This window comes from Alosa sapidissima, chromosome 1 (genome assembly GCF_018492685.1).
Source record: "Alosa sapidissima isolate fAloSap1 chromosome 1, fAloSap1.pri, whole genome shotgun sequence".
Taxonomy (NCBI): domain Eukaryota; kingdom Metazoa; phylum Chordata; class Actinopteri; order Clupeiformes; family Clupeidae; genus Alosa; species Alosa sapidissima.
Window position 1 is genome coordinate 11797098 of NC_055957.1, and position 22240 is coordinate 11819337.

The window sequence follows — 22240 nt, forward strand, 5'->3', positions numbered from 1 at the left end:
CAAGTCAGCAAGTCTCTGTCAACTGTCTTCCATCAGCTCTACTTAATTTTACACTACAACAGGCTACTGTTATTGTTACTTAGATGAGCAGATCTGAAGATGGTTCTCCTTATGAATTGTGATAAAGTTGCAAAGGCAAATATGAACCATCTTTTTTCAAGTGTCTCATTCAAACTTAGTATTCCTACAGCCATGTCTCTCAAATTAAGTGCCCTATTCCAAAAGAATACATTTACATCTACCTATTTAGGTACACACACTTTTATCAAGAATTACAAATGGAACACCACAAAGTTGCACTATCAGGATCATTTAAAGTTTGGAAGTATTAAAAGTACAGTATGTGGATTTCCTACTTTGTATTTCTTCGGATAATAAAACTGTATTTCATTGAGGATATAACATCTTTAGACAATCGCTTGGATGAAGGTTTTATACACATACTGTATATGGACACATATATTTAGTTTTTAGAGGACCATGTTACCTAAATAGATGTCATGGAAATAGTCTACATAATTTTTCAAGCCAAATAGCTTTTACTATAGACCCTTTCAACAATAAAAACAAAAACAATGCTTGAACATTCTATTTGGGCCCCAATCTACTTCCTCTGCATTAAGATAACATATGGAATGTTAAAAAGGAAGTCTTGTGGGGCCAACTATGATGCTGATAATGGAACTCTCTTGAAAGGGTCCATAGCCTGCTGTGCTGCTGTTTGCAAGGCAAACCTGTTGGATAGTTAGCTTGATGGTTTCCAGTGAGCAAATCCATAATGCCTCTTAGATACTTCTGAGCACATTTAAAACTCAGAAAAGATGATTATTTGTTTATTGTTAATCACATCTGTCTGAATTTTATATGGGCATTCTGAGCCGGGGGCAGCAGTGGCCCACTGGTTAGCACTCCGGACCTGTAACCGGAGGGTTGCCGGCTCGAACCCTGACCAGTAGGCACGGCTGAAGTGCCCTTGAGCAAGGCACCTAACCCCTCACTGCTCCCCGAGCGCCACTGTTGTTGCTGGCAGCTCACTGCGCCAGGATTAGTGTGTTCTTCACCTCACTGTGTGTTCACTGTGTGCTGAGTGTGTTTCACTAATTCACAGATTAGGATAAATGCAGAGACCAAATTTCCCTTACAGGATCAAAAGAGTATATATACTGAGCCAATTTTGCAAGTTCGGTGTTAGCAAACACACAAAAGTTTTTACAACCTGAGCCCACGGAAAACCTCTAAACCCATCCCTTTTGTGACACATAAGACATGGCATTGTATAACTCCACTGCCTGACATACAATACAGTCCATGCTATTTATCGTCATGGTTCCCATACGTGAATAAAGCTCTTACCACCAGTGTTGGTCAAGTTACTTGGAAAAAGTAATTAGTTACTGATTACTTATCCAAGAAAGTAATCCAGTTACTTTACTAATTACTTTACTTAGTTACTTTTCAAAAACACACTAGCTATACACAACCTATACGCTTTTTTAAAACTTGGTTTTATTAGTTTCAATCTTAACGTTTTGGTGTGTATACTCCTTCATTCGAATAGATGTAAATAAAATACAGCAATAAAATAACCAAAGTCTCTATTAACATTTACATCTTTTAACAGTTGCAGTGCAGAGAGGAGTAGGCCTAATGCATTTACCAAAACAGAAAATGCTGTTGCATGCCACATTTAGGCTGTTCTAATGTCAAAGAAGAGTATGTTTGAACTGTGTGTGTGCAGTGCCGTTGCTGGCTATTTTGGTGCCCAAAGCACAAATAAAATGATATTGTAATATATATTATTTAAATGATAATAATGACAGTCATTTTAGTTTAAAATATTTCTTAAGAAATATTACTAATTTGATGCAGTTTAACTCATTTATAAATGGTGCGCTGTCACTTTAAGAGCGTCTACAACTCTCATCAGCTCCATTCAAATATAAGCCATTGGCTAGTCCACAAACTCCACATTTAGCACAATATTAGCAATAATGATGACGTTGGTATAAACAGCTAGCTAGACATTTTCTGTTTGCAATTAAGAGTGATGGCTATCTGAGTGGAATGTGTTTCAATCGGCATAGACTACTGTGCTTCATGTAAATGCTTAGTTTAGGGGAAAAGAATCAGGCCTATTGAAGACTTCAACACTCACCAGCCCCATTACAAAACGGCAAAGACCACATTATATTTTTGTCCATTTTCCAAATCACAGTGAATGCAGACAAAATATTATTGTCTCCTTTTATAACGGGCCAGTAGGCTACAGGGAACCAGCGACGTCCTCTTGAGTCTATTTTCACCTGTTGCTGCAGCCGTCATGTCGGGGGATCTGGGGGTGTCTCAATGAGTTTCACATTCCTGTGCCGGCTTGCTAGGTGCTTGCTCAGATTTTAGGTGGAATTTTTCGCTGTAGACAACATTTTTCTTCCCACGCAGAGTGTAGGCTACAGCGTTAATGTTTTTTTCGTAAATCTGAACTGCAATGAATTAAATGCTCCATGTTCGCGCTCTCTCCCGCACTCCATGTCTTGCACACGTGTGTCTGTTGTTTACATTACGCCTGTTTGAGTCGTGATTCACTCGGATCTTTCACCCGTATCTTTAAATTAACCCATGAGTCGCGAGTCTCTAGTATCATTAACTCGGATCAGTTGAGTCCTACTACAATTCAATCTAAAACGATAAACAGCGCCACACACAAACCTCTTGCAACATTTAGCTAGCCTACTAGCCATCATAGCTGCCAAAAATGTAACAATTTCGTAAGTAGGATAACCACAACTCCACAAATCAACTCAAGCGACTGAGTGAGCAGGCAGTCTGAGATAACTGGTTAACTTCCCGCAGAGCCGGGTTAGTCGGATCAGCCGGCCGGTTAGGCTACATTGAGTACGAGTCGGCTACGGCTACGTTGTCATGAGTGGCTGTAGACGAGCGAGTAGCTCCTCCTCAAAGTGAAAAGCAATTCCACAACAAAAGCCATTCTTCACCTCTTAAATAACATTCAATGTTCTGCATGTAGCCTAGGCATACTTTAGATTTGGTGTATAGATGTAGCATATTAAAATGCAATTAGGTCGCGCAGACAGTCCGAAACATTGCACGCTCTTAATGGAGCTGCTTTGTATACCCGGGTTAGTCGGATCGCTGGGCCGGGCGGTTACGTTATGAGTGCGAGTCAGCCGAATCAGCCGGCTACGTTGTCATGAGTGGATCAGTAGACGAGCGAGTAACTCCTCGTCAAGGTGAAAAGCAAATCCACAACAAAAGCCATTCTTTCACTTCTGAAATAACATACAATGTTCTACACGTAGGCATAGCCTAGGCCTACTTTTAAATGCAATTAGGTCGCGAAGACAGTCCGAAACATTGCAAGCTCTGTATGGAGCTGCTCAGGCTAGCCGGGTCAGTTGGATCAGCAGGGCGGGCCGGTTACGTTGTTATGAGTGCTAGTCAGCCGAATCAGCCGGCTACGTTGTCATGAGTGGATCTGTAGACGAGCGAGTAACTCCTCGTCAAGGTGAAAAGCAAATCCACAACAAAAGCCATTCTTTCACTTCTGAAATAGCATACAATGTTCTACACGTAGGCATAGCCTACTTTAAAATGCAATTAGGTCGCGAAGACAGTCCGAAACATTGCAAGCTCTGTATGGAGCTGCTCAGGCTAGCCGGGTCAGTTGGATCAGCAGGGCGGGCCGGTTACGTTGTTATGAGTGCGAGTCAGCCGAATCAGCCGGCTACGTTGTCATGAGTGGATCTTTAGAGGAGCGAGTAACTCCTCGTCAAGGTTAAAAGAAAATCCACAACAAAAGCCATGCGTTCACTTCTGAAATAACATATATTCTGCACGCATAGCCTACTTTAAAATGCAATTAGGTCGCGAAGACAGTCTGAAACATTGCAAGCTCTGTATGGAGAGTAGCCAGTCGGATCAGCCAAGCGGGCCGGTTACGTTGTTGTTATAAGTGCGAGTCAGCCGAATCAGCCGGCTACGTTGTCATGAGTGGATCTTTAGAGGAACGAGTAACTCCTCCTCAAGGTTAAAAGAAAATCCACAACAAAAGCCATGCGTTCACTTCTGAAATAACATATATTCTGCACGCATAGCCTACTTTAAAATGCAATTAGGTCGCGAAGACAGTTGCAATGTCCGAAACATTGCAAGCTCTGTATGGAGTTGCTTGAGTAGGCTAGCCTACCTGGGTCATTTGGATCAGCCGCGGGCGGACCGGTTACATTATGTTGTTATGAGTGCGAGTCAGTCGAATCAGCCGGCTACATTGTCATGAGTGGATCTGTAGACGAGCAAGTAGCCTAGTTTCTACTCGTGTCAAGGTGATAATAATAATAGGCCTAATGAGAATAGTAGTAGTAGTAGTAGTAGTAATAATAATAATAATAATAATAATAATAACAATAATAATAATTTAGTCACTGCATGGCATTTCTACGTTCCTGTTTCTATGTCTACATTGAAAGTCAATTGCTTAGGCTAGGTTAAGACAATAAATAAACAGTCTGGCTCAAACTGCTTTCTTTCCCGTGAGTGGGTGGAGATTTTGATGCTATTATATTAGGCTATTTTATATTATATTATATTATATTATATTATATTATATTATATTATATCATATTATATTATATATGATATTATATTAGGCTACCTAACATGATATATATATATATATATGTATAGCTATGATTAATAGGCTAATAATATTAGTTGCCTAGTAGGCCTATTAGCTGCCTATAATACTTATTAGAATAGATTCCTAGTAGCCTACTATTAGTATATAGTAGTGGTAATAAACATTGTAGCAGAGTAGCATTAGACCTAGGCAAATTTTCTATTGTTAACAAAACAACAACAAATAATTAATTATTATAATATAGGCTACCCTCCCTGTCAATAAGATCAAAGTTTCTGAACATGAGCACCAAAAAGATGAACAATGTGTGGATGCACTTTGACCAGGAGACCAAAACTCTTAGGCTAAATGCAAGTACTGCAAAAACCTGGTTTCAAATCATGGAGGATCCACATCCAACATGAGAAGGCACTTAACGAAATGAAGCACCCCACTGCACTGCTTGAACGTAGGACTGAATTTCTTTGCGATTTAGCAATACTGACTCAAGTGACTCAAGTGACTCGTTCAACCCGGATCAGTTTAGTGAGTGACTCAGAATAACCCGGATCCTTAAAAGGAATCGAGTTTGACAGGCCTAGTTTACATCTATGTCGCGTAGCTACGTCATTGTCACGAGTTAGTCTCACAAAGCAAAATCCATACAGCAAAATCCCAAATTATTTTACTGTCTATGGCAAAATCACGGTTTAGTAACGCAGTAACGCAGGCAGCTTGCAGGAAAGTAAAGTAATCTCATTACTGTTTTTGCAATTGTAATCCCTTACTTTACTCGTTTTTTGAAAAAAGTAATGGGATTACAGCAGCGTTTCTCAAACTGTGGGTCGCGGAGACATGCCAGGTGGGGCGCGAACTGACGTGAAAAACAGTATTTTTTTTATTTTTTTTTTATCTGTAGCCTGGGCCCAGGTAGCACCCGATGCGCAATGGACGCACTGTGTTATTCACAGGGAAGCGCTCGTATCAAGGCAGCAGTTAGTCCCGACCTACATGAGATTTTGAACGTTGTTGTGAGAGTGGTGAATTTCATCAAAACCCGGCCCTTAAAAGCGCGTCTATTCTCCGCACTTTGCGAAGAGATGGTAGCTGACCAAAAGGCTGTTCTGTTTCACAGCGAGGCAAGGTGGCTTTCCCGAGGTAAAGTGCTGTCGCGCGTGTTTGAGCTCCGAGTCGCCTCTTCTTGGAGGAAGAGCGCATGTTTGAATCTGCAAGCACGTTCACTAATGAACATTTCTTGACGAAGTTGGCCTATCTTAGCGATATATTTGATATATCTTAGCGATACATTTGAGTTAAATGTCCAGTTACAAGGCAAAGACAAGCACCTACCTCACCTAGCAAATAAGATTACTGCATTCACCAAAAAAACTTGAGCATGGGACAGGCGCCTCGATCGCGACAGTATTATGCCTTTGAGATTTCTGAGCGAAATCGCTGAAACGTCTGATTGGGAGCCACTCTTGTGATCCCATGTATTAAACAGTCGGCCTACATCACATCCCTGCAAAGTTTATTTAAAAAATATTTCCCAACCAGCAGTGCTCAGTATGACTGGATTATGGATCCATTTAATGCAGCAAGGTATTTCATTGAATTTGTACAATGCTGTAAAATGGCCTATGCTTCCTAATATGTTGCTGGAAAACAGAAATATGTGTGTTATGTATTTGTTTATTATTATATCTGCAGCACCAGCTGATTTTAACTCCGTTGAAGAGGATATATTTAGAACTTGTCATTATTTCAATAAATTTGACAATTTTAAGCTTGACCTACCACTTTCTTAGAGCGATGAGGGACAGGTGGGGCTCGAGAATGCCCCCTTGATCAAAGTGGGGAATGAAAGAAAAAGTTTGAGAACCACTGGATTACAGTAACGTGCATAGTTCGAAAAGAGACCCCAAAGAGACAGAAATATCAGTTTTGGGGGGGTCAGATAATTTTTCTCATTTTATCTTGAATAAATTATTGTGCCATTTTGAAATTAGTTTGGCACAGATCCTGTGTTGTTTTTATTATGCACAAGAGGGTCTGATGTAGCTAAGCCTACATAACATTAGTGAAACCTGTGGAAACATAAAGAGCCAAGTAGCCTAGGCTAAATAGTACATGTTAGTATTTGAATTTGTTTTTAATTGGTTGGTAGGTCTATTGTTTTTACATTCTGTTATCGGATTCTTGTAGGTTACCGCTCTGTAGTTCTTATGTGGTAGTATGTTTTTTCATAGTAGGCTATATGCTCCTTAATCACATTAAAGATTGCTTAGGTTTCACATATCTCTAGGCAATTGTGCTGATTTGACACTGACTACCAATGGAAAATTGGTTCCTGTTTATACAGTAGGCTAGGCTATATTAGAGGGTTGGATCTTACCTCCAGAGGGGTATTTCACAAAACCTAGATAAGGGATTAAGCTGGGATTTTTAGGTTATCCTGGATGAATTTAGCCTTGACTTGGTTTCACAAAAGAGATGGCACATAAGTTACCATGGGGATTTATTCTCTGCACCTAGCCTGGTCCCGACCAGGCTAACGGCCAAGCTAAGTTAATTCTAATGGTAATTATGTTGTCTTATTGGTTCAGCTAGCTGTCATTCACATCAGACCTCCGTGCTCATTTTTAAGGAGCTTTATTCCATTTATAAACTATTTGCTAAATGTATTTGCTCGCAAAACAAAACAGATTGTCTGCCTACTACCATATAGTTATTATTTTAATTGTGATAACCTTATAATTATTAACATAGGCCTAGGTAGGCTACTTATTGTTTGCTTATTTTGATAGACGTTTGATGAATAGCCTACTGTAGTTGATTGGAAGTGGAGGGGCAAGTTTTCGAAGGTATTTTCAACTATAATATTAAGGTAAATCATACTATGTGCATTCTTTGCAGTAGCAAGCGCTTTCTTAACGATGTTGTGTGCCGAGACAAGGAAGCACTTACACGTGGGTAAATTTGCATTCAGTTGGTCTACCACGCCTACTTCTGCTGTTTTACAGAAATAGCCATGATTCCCCATTCTAAAAAGGATAACTTTACTTCATTGTTAGTCTATATCAAAAGCGGTTGTTCACTTTGTGTGAATGACGCTATTTTCCGCGTCTTTTTTTATTCCAACCGGGGGCACTTTGGAGCAGAAACGAGAACGCGCACACATTCTGAATTACATACACCTGGCTTGACATAGTCGCTCCTACTCATCCTGGATTGGCATTAGTGAAACGAGTTGAGCTAGGATGACCAGACTACGCTATGTCAAACCTCGTTTTATCACTTATCTTGGATGTCTTAATTCTGCCTTTGTGAAATACCCCTCAGGTCATGAAATCTAAAAATAAACCAAATCAATATGTCATGAAATAAGCAATAGGCTTCTTGTAAAGGTATTACTTTTACTAGTAATTAGAATGGTATTTCAGTGCACTTAACTTCTAACTTTTGAGAGTTGATCAAAACAGTTCTCTTTTGGATATAATAACAATGAGATATTCTGTAGCCAACTAATTATCAGTTTGTCGCATGTTTACACCTTGTATGTGTGTTGCACAACACATGTTGCACTTGGCGATCACGATGGGGATTGATATGGTAGTGGACCATGATGGTCATAGAAGAAGTGAAGGAGCAGTACCCCCCAATTATGGTGGGGTAATTCGCACTCTGGTAACGTGTTACTTCTAACGCGTTACTGCCCATCACTGCTTACCACAGAGGCGTAGAGAAATAACTCTCCATTCTCACATTCTCGCTCTTCAGTATGCACTGAAAGTAAGAACGATACATATCAAACAACTCTTAACAGATTACGAAATTGAGCGGTCAACTTTATTTGTAAATCACATAAACATAATTGTAATCAAAACAAGAAAAAAAATCCATGCAATATTTGCAAGGCATTTTTATGACTGAATGCAGTCTGCGGGGTCAGTGTACATGTAGTCAATCCTCTTTCAGCTTGGCAAGCTCCCAGCGGCCACCACCACAAAGCCGCAACATCAGGTCGTGGTACTGTAGGACAGAGGAGAAAACTGCATAAAGGAACAAGTCAAATATCCAATCAGGCTTCATGAGCTGAGCTGACTTTAGCGGAAGAGCCGCGGAATGGGGTGATGGAAGGGATGGGGATACAAATATCTCCTTTCATGTCAAGATACTCAGACGGCTGGGTCAAGCTAACCTCCAGCCAAACCCCATTCCATCATGAGAGGACCCATCTGACGGGGTCACCAAGACTCAAAGCTACAGATTGCATCAGCAGTGACTGAATGGTGTGTGAGAAGCCACTGGGCTTTTCACACTGTAACTATGGTTTCAGAAAGGACTGCAGACTATGAAGTCAGCTGCCAAAAATACAAGCTTATTGTCCTGCAACAATCCCTCAGCAGAAAAGACCCAGAAGTTACCCTTGGAGATAGAGGGTATGGTGGGTCATAATTCGTAAAGTATGGCAAAGTGTTAAACCTTTCTGAGACAGGTACGCAATCTTTGATTGCAGGTATGTGCGGAATCTAATGGATGTAGTCCAAATGTTCTACAGCATATATCACGATTGATATGTTGCTGAGTGGATCATAAACGGCCCCAGCAATGAAGAAAAGTGATTGATAATGACTGACTGACTATTATTGTGTTACATGCTTCAAATGTAAAGCACTTTGAGCTGCATTCTGTGTATGAAAGGTGCTATAAAAATAAAGCTTATTATTATTATTATTATTATTATCATAGAGAAGAAACAAAACCATCAGGCAGTGCCACTGTTTTGCATCTCTTCGAAGACCGAGATTCTTCTGCCAGATTACACAAGCAATCAAATCTGTATTAGGCTCTGTAATGCAATTCACTTCACCTCAGTTTAACATTGCTTTATTGCTACATCTACGTTTACCTGATTTAAGACTTGTTTGAGTTTCAGAAAAAAATATTTTTCAGAAACACAAATTGTTTTTGTTTTGTTCTTGCACTAGAATACATAAGACCTGGTACCTTTTCAAGACTTCTCCGATGACCGAGACTTATGAGAGTCATGCCCAGCTGTTTACAGGTGCGGTAAAGCTGGTCTTCGGCCTCCTCTGTCAAAGCACTGGTTGCTTCATCCAACACTGACAAGTACACAACAGTTTTACACATAGCGATCACAGAGGAACACATCCCAACCAAATTGATGACAAAACTGCCTGAGGACACAAAACTGATTCATAGTTTACCGTTTACGTTGGTATTCCGTGCATTCACATACTGAGTGTGAGTTGACAACCATTTTTGCTAATTTTATTGATCAGTTGCACACCAGCAAATGATGACAAAAAGCACATCCAAATCACAAAAGAACATCCAGCCCACTGACACCAACCTGCATACTTTGGCTGCAGATAGAACAGCCGTGCGAAGCAAAGCCTCTGCATCTCCCCTGGTGACAAAGCATCATACCTGTGTGGAGATTGCAAGATGGACAATATGTGACATAAGCCAGAGCTGAGCCAGCAAGAGGTGCCAATTAAAGACCACTTAAGTGCTACTGGAATGAATAGGGAAAAATATGTTGGAGATTTGCCTTTCAACTTATCATTTTCTTTTCTGTCCCTTCCTTCCCCATACTTCTTGTTGGCTGGCTTATTTCTTCCCCACTGACCTCTTCATGTTAAGCATTACCGACAGGAATAGGGCTATCACAGGTCCCTATACACACTAATAATCAACGACAAGGTGGATGAGACTAGGTTGGGGTAGGGGTTTCTCTTACCAGTTCAATTCCACTCCTTCATCCAGCCCACCCGTTCGCTTCAGGAGACTGGACTGAAAGAGAAATGAAAAGGCTCAGAGCAAAGTAATCTCCCCAGTCTCTGCACACAGATGAGAATGCAGGCATTTAATTTAATTTAATTTAATGAAACTGCGCCTTCTAGAGATGTTAGCCAAGGGCAATTAAGGGAGCTCATCATGGCAAGGACCCTATTTAGAACTTCATTACTCAGTATTAAAAAAAGACCAACTGGTTCTGTTAAGGTTACTGACTCCTTACCACTCCAGCCAGTTCAAGGTATTGTGTGATTCTTTCATCATCTATGGCTCCTGTGCACAAACATAACCAAATCACTTTATGTAATATTTTGTAAGGTGCATTAATACTATTACTACACACAAACAAAAACAACATTACAAAGGAATACAAAATAGCCATGAATCCAACATAGAGCAGAATATTTATATTGCAACTGAGCCTTAAAAGCAAAAATACCTTTAACTGGATAAATGTCCTTCAGGGGGTAAATCACCTGTTGCGGAGGAAAATTAGAGTGCATCAGAGAACAGTCAGCCTACCTTGAAAGCCAACCAGCAGAGCCAAAGCTCACCTGCTCTCTCAGGGTCCCATCTGTCAGATAGGGCTTCTGAGACAGAAACATGAGTCCCCTCGGCCCAAAGCACGTCCGCATCTCCACGGAACCTGCAAGACGAGAGCCCACACAGACTAACTGCAGGAGACGTCTCCCACATGACAATAACAAGACTATTTTACAAGAGGGACTGAGCAACCAAAATATTCTATGCTGGAATATTCTAACATGATTTCAACATGACATTCCACTTAATCCAATGAGGCATACTGCTACTGTACATCGACACTTTCAGCCCACTTTCAGCATAAAGTCCTTGCCCTGCTATATTTGTAATCCTCACCGCTAGTTGCTTCCCAGAGTCTGTTGAGGACCCGGAGCAAGGAGCTCTTCCCTGTGCCTGTGTTGCCCACCACGAGCAGGTGGGAACCTTGGCAGACCCGCAGGCTGAGGTCCTCCACGAGCAGCTCCTCTGAAAAGGGAGACTTATAGCTCAGCTTATCCAGGATGAAGGCTGTGTCCATGGATACGTCTCGCACCTCAAGTGCACTGGAAGTAAAGAGGAGGAATGACTGTACATCTAGGGCTTGAAGGCTCAGATCACAAACGAACACCTGAAATACATTTCTGCTGTGCATCTGCATCCATCACGCAATCTCCAAGTTGTCCAGCTGGCCACTTGTGTTCAGGTTTTGTTACTGCCTATGTTACTTCCACTAGAAGTCTCCTTGTTGCTGACACATCAGGACATCAGGATTGGCATTTACAATACAAAAGGTATGTGGGCAAATGTGTCCCAGACCACCTTGGTAAGTGGTTTGAATGATTGGATCACAATGTGTCGTGTGTTTTTAACCCTGTCCATTTGTGATCTGCCCAAAGTGCATTTTAGCACCAAGTCATGGTATTAACATATGTTGCTGTTCAAGAATTAGTGTTTCAAATCAACATGCCTGAACAAGTGCTTCTCGGATTAAGGCAAAAATTCCATCAAGACAGACAGAATATATTGATGTGGAGGCCAGGAAGAGAGAAGCACTTCATAGTATGAGTATTGCACTACCTGGCTTTGACACATGTTTCACGCCGTACCTGTCAAACTCGTATGTCTCCCCTGACACAGGGTCATAATCACACTGCTTCCTACCCATCTCCTCCATCACCTCTCTCAGCTCCCCAATCCTGTGACCACAAATAAGACAAGTCTGAGCTTCACGCTGTGAGCTAATAGGCAGCCTTCTTCACATTGTAAAATGCCACAAAAGCCATTACCTGTGAGTGTAGCCAGCAACGTCAGAGAGTGTAGTAGACAAATCTATTAGCTGTGTAAAGCAATTAATCAAGTAGATACAGACAAAGGCATTCTGGAAAAAAATGAGAGAAAAAGACAGCATTCATGTGACTCATTTTCTTTCATCAAAAATAAAATCTTCTGTATAATAAGGAGAGGACTTCCTGGTGAGATTTCAATTTTACGGACAAGCGCGACTGTCTGTGTGTGCTTCTGTAAGCATGAGCCGACCTTATCCCTACCCTGCTGATGAGGGCATGAGCCGACCATATACCTACCCTGCTGATGAGGCCATGAGCCGACCATATACCTACCCTGCTGATGAGGGCATGAGCCGACCATATACCTACCCTGCTGATGAGGGCACTGAGTTCACCAGGTGTAAGCCCTTCATACACGCCGGTAAAGATAGGGATGGCAATTACTATGTAGCTGAGAATGCTCCCCATGTAGTCAAAGGTGTTGACTCCAACTGTGGGGAGTGGAAGATAGAGCAAAGGCACAGGCGTGGGTGGAGGGAACTAATTCATGAGCGCTCAAGGCCCGGGTTAACAGACCTGAGAGCTACAAATGAAACACAGTCACATTAAAGTCCAGGCTCTGCAGAGACACCAGAGAAGTACAACTACAGAGGAGTACAACTCTCCTCTGCAGATCACACAGGCTTAACACACTGGATTAAACTGTCATCAGAGGGTCTTTAATCATAGTATTGTTCATTAACTCTCGCTGTTGCCTTCACCATGAAAGCTTCTGTTTTTGATTGGACGTAGCCCATATTAAAGAAAAGAAAATGATTGACATCTACAATCACAGACAAAATATGCTAGCCTCGTGAGACCATCCTGATCTCGCGAGCTTTCAAGGTTTCACTCGCAGATCAGTCTGGCAACTTTTCGTTAAAGAGAATTTGGAGCAGTTCACCAAACGAACGTCCAATCAGCGTTGGCTTTGAGGCAGGTTGAGGTGTGACGCAATGAACAACATGACGGCATCCACAGATGAGATGAGCATAGCTATCGCGCAAGTTTTCGCACTAATTCAAATTAGAAAGTATTCCTGGGTAAGCTGTGAATTAAGCTATGAGTCTCAGCCATGCAGCTGGGAGGAATGAACGACACAGACATCCTCAACGGCCGATTCCAGTTCATAATGGAGGAATATACTTTCTTCAGAAGTGTAGGGCCTACCGTGAAAACTTGATGGGAATTGTTGTTGATTAGGTTCATGTCACATACAGATGGTAAGTTAAAACATCTTAACGTTAGTTGCGTTACCTAACTTAATTGTAGGCCTATGTTAAACGAATGCATTAGAAGAACACTTTGTTCATCTAATTGGTTGATTTGGCCCGTCGATAACCATAGACAGATGGTTTATCCAATCAGCTAACCAGTATTTCCGCCCCTTCCCAAAAGTTCTTCAATGAAAAGTTCCCAGATGGATATGCGGAGCAAATCCATCTGGCGGAGTCAGGTTAAAAATATGCAGGATTAAAATTTGAATTCAAATTAGAAGGAGGAGCCTTACTGTAAAGCCAAAGTTCCTTGTTCATGAGACTCTTCTGGGTCTGTACAAGGGCCTGAAGTCTGTTGTCAGTTCGAATGTGCTCAACTTTCCCTGCCCTTTATTCACATAACACATGGCATTTTAAAACAAACACAACTGGAATTGTACAATCATCTAATCAATTTCCCTATTTGAATTGACTGGGCATAGTATACTGACCTGTAGAAGGCTATAGATTCTGCATTTACTCGAATCTGCATATGTTTGAACCTGGAAAGAGATTAACACAAACACACACACACACAGATTAAGAACACATAAGACCCACATGGCAATATAATGCATGGAGAAAAGATGAGTTGAGTGTTAATAACAGAATTTCTAAATGGGTCCATGCTACCTCCTCACATGCCTGCTCTAAGTCATGGTTTTACTAGGTTTTTATCATTTAAAAAGCACATCAAACAAGAAAATGAAATACAGAAGGGCTTGTGGCGTAATTAGCAGTGGTAAGAGAGAGAACAAAATTAAGGAAATAATTGATCTGATACAAAGGGTCTTGATACCAATTTGATTGGATACAAATCCACCTTTAATGAGGCAGTTCAGAATAAATATGCTGAAATGTTTTTAATAATGAGTCATTACAACCCTAACAATGTTATTATCAGGAGTGTTCTGATACAATCCCTACACAGTTCTAATAATATTCAGCATTCTATCTGAATGATGTGATGTGGTGTGTGTATGTGTGTGTGTGTGTGTGTGTAATTTGACATCAAGACTCATGAAGCTGTTAACACATCTTACCTAAAGTCCCCCTCTAACTTCTCTTGTTCAACCAACGTGGAGACTATGGGCCCCATCAAAACTTTGTTGGCTATGGTTCCAACGACAAAGTAGCCAAAGATGCTGCCCAGGCCAATCCAGCCCGTGCTTTGAAATGTAGAAAGAGAGCAAGAAGCATTGGTCAAGGAGGTTTAAAGGTTCAAAGCTGTTATTGTCCCACTTGAAGAAAAAAGTGATTTGCAGCTAGAGTTCACATCCAAAAAATATACACAATCTGTGAAAACAACACACTAAAACATAGAGCAGGTACACTGAATGGAAAGTGCCAGGGTACACAAGTGTGCCGAGTACAAACGTGTGTGTTGGGAAATAGAATATACAAACCAAGCATTGCGCAACTATGCAAATGTGCAAATGTACAAAGTAGTGGATTCCATCCAGGTTTCTATCTGTCATTAAGCATTTCAATAGCTCCGGAGTAAAAGGAGACAAAACACGTCTTACACACCTTAATAACGCTGACCTGATGACAATAATTCAAACTCCTTGTGGACTGTCCAGAATAGGAAGGCCTCCTAAGAATCTGCCTGTTGTAAATGTCCAAAAGCTGAGCATGACTCCCCCTAGTGATCTTATTGGCCATGTTAACAAGTCTACCAAGTCTATTCTTGTTGTATATACTTTCAAACCATGCAACAATACAGTTAAAGTTATAACAGATTAAAGCTTGAGTAAAAACAAGTCATCAATGTCTCAGTAGAAGCAGTATAATAACTAGAAAATGTAATTTCGAGGAAATTACCAGTGCATGAAAATATAAACATACTGTACATGTATATTAACATAAAATGCCAAACAAACTTTTATTTGGAAACAGTTGGCAGGAGTCATAGTTAATAACAACTGACAGTTGAAATGGCTGAACAGTTAAATAGTTGAGTAGTTTAAATAGTTAAATTATTTAATAGTGAATTATTGTAGTGAGGATATTTATTTTGAAACAGTTGTGGGCAGAGGAAATAGTAGTCTTAAGAGAGCCAGATTGTATGCTTAAAGCCTGAGACAGAGTATATAGTTTAAAAGTTGAATGTAGATAGTGTAATGGATGTTGATAGACAGAAAGTTGAATGGATGTTGATAGGCAGATTGTTTAATGGATGTTGATGGATAGTTAAATGGGTGGATGAGTGAATGGTTTGAAGAGGATGAATGGATAGAAAGTTGGATGGAATGTGCCTTATATCCTTGTAGAATGGAGACACAGAGAGAGTTGGCCTAGTTAAGCAGAAAGCAGTTGATACAGGTGCAATCAGTTTAACTGGCCTATTGATGGGACCTAGTTGAGCAGCTGGAAGTTGATACAGGTGCAAATCAAGTTAATTAGTCCATTGTGATGTCATAGTGCTAATGCAAAGTCTATGGGGAAAAATAAGCTTGTTTTTTGTTAATATCTCAAAAAGTATAACGTTTACAAAAGTGAAAAATACATTCCTCAAGTGTCCTTTTCAAGACCTACATTACAAAGTTTGAACGAAGTTTCTACGTTAAACGGTTGAAGCTGAATGAGACGCAGAAATTTGGTGGGAAGAAGAAGAAGAAGAAGAAGAAGAAGACTTCGGATAACAGAACAGTGCATTTTAATGCACTGTAATTAAAGCCATAACTATTAAAGCTATTAGCAGTGGTAGCATCACAGTACAATGACAAAAACCCTGGTTCTGACTACCATGGCCAAATGGTACAAAGGGACAGATCTTATCACGCACGGTCTCTTAGTTACCATGGTTGCTCAATGACGCTCTCAGGAAGTGCAGTCCTCAGTGGTCATGTTTCTCACCTGTTGTAGCACTGGTACGTGTAGTAGGCTAGGGTGAAGGGTGATATGAGGACTCGGCTGGCAATGGTGCTCATTTGCTTACACAGACGTTCAGCATCCTGGCTGATCCGCTGGTCCCTGTACAGATTTAAGAGCAGGCATTCAGTGCAAATAATTGCCATAATTACCTCAGTAGACATTGCCAACTGTATCAGCTAAAATGTAGCTTACTCAAAGGAAAAGACCATTTCAATGGCTTGCATTAAACTGCCCATTTCCAGAGGCGGACAGAGAACACAGCTTCATTACTTGAGTAAAAGTACAGATACCCTTTGCTAAATTTTACTCAAGTACAAGTAAAAGTTAGGGATGTAACGATTACCGGTATAATGGTAAACCGCGATAAAAATGTTGACGATAACAATTACCGTTTTCATTTCAAATATCATGATTATCACGGTTGATTACCGCGGTGTGGAAACCTTGTGTTTAATCCTTCCCAGCTTCATCCGAGCCTGCTTTTGACATACAGTAGGCCTGGTACAATGAAACAAAACTGGTACCCTACTGATTCTGTTGTCTAATTGATGGTTTTAACTACGATTCGTATTAGGCTACTCCTGATTTTAAAAGGCGTAACTTTTTCACCGCAAAATGTGCACTGTATCATGTAGCCACTCTGCGTCTTTTTATGTTCGCGTCCACATTAAATCCATTCCCCTCACATTATCAAGAGAATACAGTAGCCTAAAGTTTTATTTTGAACGCTTACTTTGGTCTCACTCATTGCATCCAAATAACAGAAATAGCAAACTCCAAGTTGTGGTAGGGTAAGTTAAGCTATAAGCACATAGCCAATTAAACATGAAGAAAAAAGTGAACGGGACACTTTTTGAAACTATTTCAGATTGTGTAGGCCTATCAGTGCTTTCTGAACACACTTTTAGAAATACCGTGATAATACCGAAAACAGTGATAATTTTGGTCACTATAACCGTGAGGTTAAATTTTTATACCGTTACATCCCTAGTAAAAGTACAACAGTCAGATGTCTACTGACTAGTAAAAGTACTGAAGTACTTGTTTTTAAAAGTACTTGAGTATCAAGAGTACAAGAGTAGCCTACATTTTCTAAATATTGCATTACTACTGCCACAGTGCTTACATTCATGTACAGAAACGTCCTACATGGAGTTATGAAAAATGTTAATGTTAATACCTTGGAGAATGTAAAATGAATTGGAAGTAAAATCAAGTCATTTTCATCTTTTTACCATGTTGCCAGGGATGGGCAGTATTTCTACTGTAATACATGTATTTAAAATATGTATTTCAAATACAAAATACCATTTTGTAATTGAAACAGTTGAAGCGAAAACTATCATTAAATTGTCCAGAAAATTGAAATAGTCTGGCGAGGTGGGGCCACAGGTTGGCACATTCCCGGGATGGACCTGCTGCATCTTCATCCATTGTTTTGTCCATGGTTTCATGTCTTATCTAAATCTGACCATGGAGTTGACTTTGGCGGAAAGCTGAAGGTGATTGCTGATAGGCTGTCCCAATCAGTGGCGCCTGCACAATCCAATCACGTTTGAGAGGGAAGCAACAAATTGAGGGTTTCCGAGATTTTTCTTGTGTATGTGTATTTGTTGTCAATTAGCAATCTTTAAGGGTACTGTAAGTCAAAATGTGTTGACTTTCCCACTCATTTCTATTTTAGTTAGTTAGGTACAGGTAGCCTTGAGCTGTAGAACTTAAAACTGCTGGCTTTCAGAGGAAATTATCGGTCAATAGCATCTGAAACACTCCAGGTGAAGTCCTTAAAAGTCAGTGTGTGAGCGCGAGAGTGGTTGTGTATGTGCAGTGTTTCCCCTAGAAATTTTTCCAGCAGCGGTGCTATTACTTGGCGGGGGGGGGGGCATTTTCAGCTTTCTTTTACATTATTGGTTAAAAATTATAGAAGAAAAATGAAATGCCACAACCCAGAAAAAGATTATTTACAATTTATTTAAATTTGTCTTAATGGCAAAGACCACACCCAATCTGCGAGCACTTAATTTTTCTGGGCTTTTCAAAGAACATCTCTAAGGCTCTTTGGTAATTGAATTGAATTGAATTGAATTGAATTGAATTGAATTGAATTGAATTGGGGGGGGGGCATTAATGCTGACACGCATGCACGTAGCCAGATGCTCTCCTTGTAGTCTATTTCTCAGTCCCAAAACAACAAACCCACGTATAAAAAAGTAAATACTCACTTTTCTTCTACATCACTCCCACAGTTACCATACAACTCACTCACAATTAACTCGAAAAAGACCTAGGCTACTTGATTGAAGTGCGACCGTTCGTCTCACCGTCAAGAGAACGCTGAAGTTATGAGAACACGTCTTTCTGATAAGAGAATGTAGGCTCCTATATGTCTAATGCCGTAAACGTAGAAAAGGTCTGTTTGTGATAGCCTATTATAGCTAAGTGGACAGAATTTAGGCTATACGTATATGCCAACATATGCTCATATTTCCTTTAACTATCAGACAGTTTAAACAGGCCTAGACTGTGTTCGCCTAGCTTTCCCATGCAAACATTACATATAGCCCTACGCTAACGTTACAAGTCTAGGCTACAATTAACGTTAAGACCATACACCTTGTAGCACATTGGTTTACTCTATTGCATTACTTACGTTTTAATAATTTGTCGTTGAATGTTGATGGAGGCTCATCTTTGGGAAATCAGCTCTCTGGATAAAATTGTCAGCCGGAGCAAGAGTTCTCAGAGTTGACGACACGGGGGTAAATCCAATCAGCAGAAAGAACCGCATCACAACAGTAGGCTAAATCGCAACAAACGTTTTTCCCCCCATGTTAAATTCATTTCGGTAATCATGAATTGGTTTCTTTTATTTGATGTAGGCTAGGAGAGGAGGATGCATGTTTCACATTAGTGTCAATGTGTCAAAGCAGGCTTTGGATCAGAGGAATTGCTCAAGCTTAACATATGGCATAGGCTACAAGCGAATTCACGGCATACAAACAGCTTCGTGATGAAATATAACTAATATCATTTTTTATTGTCACCAGGCCTATAAGTAGGCTATTTATTGTGTAACCTACAAGTGAACGATGACACCATAGGCTACACTGTGGCGGAGCAAGACCCCATCAGTCGGATAGCTAAACAATGTAACCGTGTTCAGAACGTAGGCTAGCCATATGGGCTGCAGACTTGTCTTTGGGCTTGTAATCACCTGACACATCATGCCGCATATATGTCCTGAATAATGAGAGGCTAAGTGCGGATTTGATGCACATAACTTACTCAAGACTTTCAGAAAACAATTTCGAGATGACGTTGGCCGTTGTGCTTTTACAGTGTGTTAAGTGAATCTCGTGATATTATGTTGCAGCGGCGCTGAAAATCCAGCGGCGGCGCTGCGCCGCTGTTAAATACATTGTAGGGGAAACACTGATGTGTATGTGTGAGAGTGGTTGTGTGTATGTGTGTGTGTGCGCATCTGCATTGTTATTCATATACTTACGGGTTATCGACATCCTTTCTCAGCACATTAAGAGTGTAGTAGACCCTTCCATGGAAATACTCCTTATGAAGGCACTCAGTTAATGAGTTTCTCCAGTTTACATACAACCGATTACAGATATACTGGTCTAGACTCTTCAACTGCAGACAAAAAATAAAGATGTCCATTAATGCTACTTCAGACAAGTGAAAGACATCCGTACAAATATAAAAGTGTTGTTATTGCCACTATTTCCACAAACAGTTCCAAACACGTGGTTTCACCACGGAAAACTAAAAAGAACATTACACAATTAAAAATTAAAATAGCTCCATTAATATTTGCCAAGTTGCCAACAGTATGAGAATGAACTTACTGATGAGTTAATCAGGATCAGCAGAATTGCGAAAAAAGCCAATGATTTAAATGTCTCAAAGTTCTTTTCTGATAGAACATTATAGAACTGACTGGGGATGATGCCCACTTGGTAAATGACTAGCTGTTCTGAAACATAGGAATCATTTATTGTGTTAGACTGTTATACTGTAGATAAAAGACAGTGTGCTCAGTTCATTTACAGAAAAATCATGATTCCAAAATATGTCCTCCTCAGCACTAGGTTACAGGGGGGATATGCTGGTTACTTCAGTTTAAGCGCCATTCAGGAAACATCCTCTTAAATTACATAAGATAACAATGCAGGTAATGAGTATCCATACAAACTGTAAGTGACTGGATCAATTTGACCAGGCTCAGTGAAACCAGCCCTTGTGATCCTTCACAGTAGTAGGCAAGTGGCATCTTTGTCTATCTTTCGCTGATTACGGCCTAGGACAGCTAGACAGTCCAATCCAACCTGCCAGGCTTGTACTAACTCTTCAGCTATCAGTTCAGAATATGCTAGTTTCATAATTTAACTGAATAAAATGAACTTTTGTTCATTTGTCATGACAACTAATGCAAACTATAGTCAAAAATAGATACAATTTAGTTGAGGGGACAGTTTCATGGTCATTTGTTTTGATCAATCATGCATATTGTCTTCTTTTAGACAAACATTCTGTGGTGAATACTTTCTTATCTGAAACTCAACTGTGTTATAGGTATAGCTCTGTAGGTAACCGCCTGCAACAGTAGGCCTACTAATAGTAGAGAATGAGAGTTACCATTTTAGACCATACGAATTTGCACCATGGACAACACACTAGTCACAATCCTAGATAAAGAAATAACTGCATAATCACTTATAAGGATAGATGTGTGTTTGTATTTCTACAGTGTTGGTTGATTCAAAAAACCTACCTAAAAGAGTAACACCAAGCAGGGTCACAAACATGTGGACATTCTGACTGGACCAACATGGGAAAAGGATCCTTTGGATGCTGCAAAATCTCTGAAGACATTTTAGGTCCAACTTTGGTCTAATAATGAAGAAAAGAATAGGCTTTGTGAGATTTCGAAATAAAGTAGTAGACTTAGGCTAGAAAACACTTGGATGTGCAACACTTGGATGTCAACGTCATGAAATGTTTCCTATAGTAGGCTAAGGTACATTACAGTGATAAAATAATCTCCATAGATGTGTAATACATGAATACTTATGGGGGGAAACTACCTGTAATCTAAGAATAGTAGCTTTAACATATCAAATGAATGAATGTGTGTGTTTTCTGCATTAGGCCTACCTCTTATGGCTTTTAGCTTGCCCACCTGAAGACATTTTCCAACACAAACAAACAAAAAAATAGCAAAAAAGACTACGATGCGGTAGGCTAATGCTTACACGCATGGGCATATGACCAATGTGTTCACGAGGACCAAAAGTGCAGTGTGGGAATGTCTTGGGTCTAAAGTTTGTGTATCCATGTGACAGTGCGACATAAAAATTAAGTCATGACTTTCTTAAGGAGTGGTGAGTCGAAGCGAAGAATGTCACTTCTGCGATAAAGTACATGTTGACGCGCAAACACAATTCAACGAAGCCTTCATTAGCAGGACTTTGCTATCTTCACCTCTTTCTTGCATACACCTTTCTCACCCGTCGCTTACTCACTCGCCAACAACCGTGGTGGTGGTGCTGCTGTCAAGAGATGTTGGGGGAAACAAATTCCTCTGACAAAAATAATAGAATGCTATTACGCCTCCCACTGACTGATGTCTTTAAAATAGCAATGGGCTACTTAAACTGTCCTCAAGGGATTATTCTCAACAAAATACATATTAAACCATACATTTAACTGAAAATCCATTTTGAAGTTGCAAGGTCTTCAAAACCTTACTAACTACCGGAAGAGGACTCTTAATTCAAAAATCAAAATCT

General features: G+C 40.2%; 1 protein-coding gene across 3 annotated transcripts; it reads right to left on the reverse strand.

Annotated features, from left to right (window-relative positions):
* Positions 1 to 8452: 8452 nt before the first annotated feature.
* On the reverse strand, positions 8453 to 22188 carry abcd4 (ATP-binding cassette, sub-family D (ALD), member 4). Of its 3 annotated transcripts, XM_042102513.1 has the most exons (19): positions 21606 to 22182; positions 21223 to 21341; positions 20297 to 20424; positions 19942 to 20081; positions 16419 to 16535; positions 14603 to 14728; positions 14012 to 14062; positions 13814 to 13908; positions 12634 to 12755; positions 12265 to 12356; positions 12085 to 12174; positions 11336 to 11541; positions 11011 to 11102; positions 10896 to 10932; positions 10680 to 10729; positions 10401 to 10453; positions 10011 to 10087; positions 9644 to 9759; positions 8453 to 8665 (listed from the first exon to the last, which is right to left on the reverse strand). In XM_042102513.1, exons 1-19 carry the CDS (start codon positions 21713 to 21715, stop codon positions 8597 to 8599), a joined length of 1890 nt encoding a protein of 629 aa, XP_041958447.1. In that variant the 5' UTR covers positions 21716 to 22182; the 3' UTR covers positions 8453 to 8596. The 3 variants fall into 3 exon arrangements, with proteins under 3 accessions (XP_041958447.1, XP_041958449.1, XP_041958448.1); XM_042102514.1 differs by lacking the exons at positions 8453 to 8665; positions 9644 to 9759 and adding an exon at positions 9874 to 9895 and having other exon boundaries at positions 9971 to 10087; positions 21606 to 22188; XM_042102515.1 differs by lacking the exons at positions 16419 to 16535; positions 19942 to 20081; positions 20297 to 20424; positions 21223 to 21341; positions 21606 to 22182 and adding an exon at positions 15090 to 15113.
* Positions 22189 to 22240: the final 52 nt, after the last annotated feature.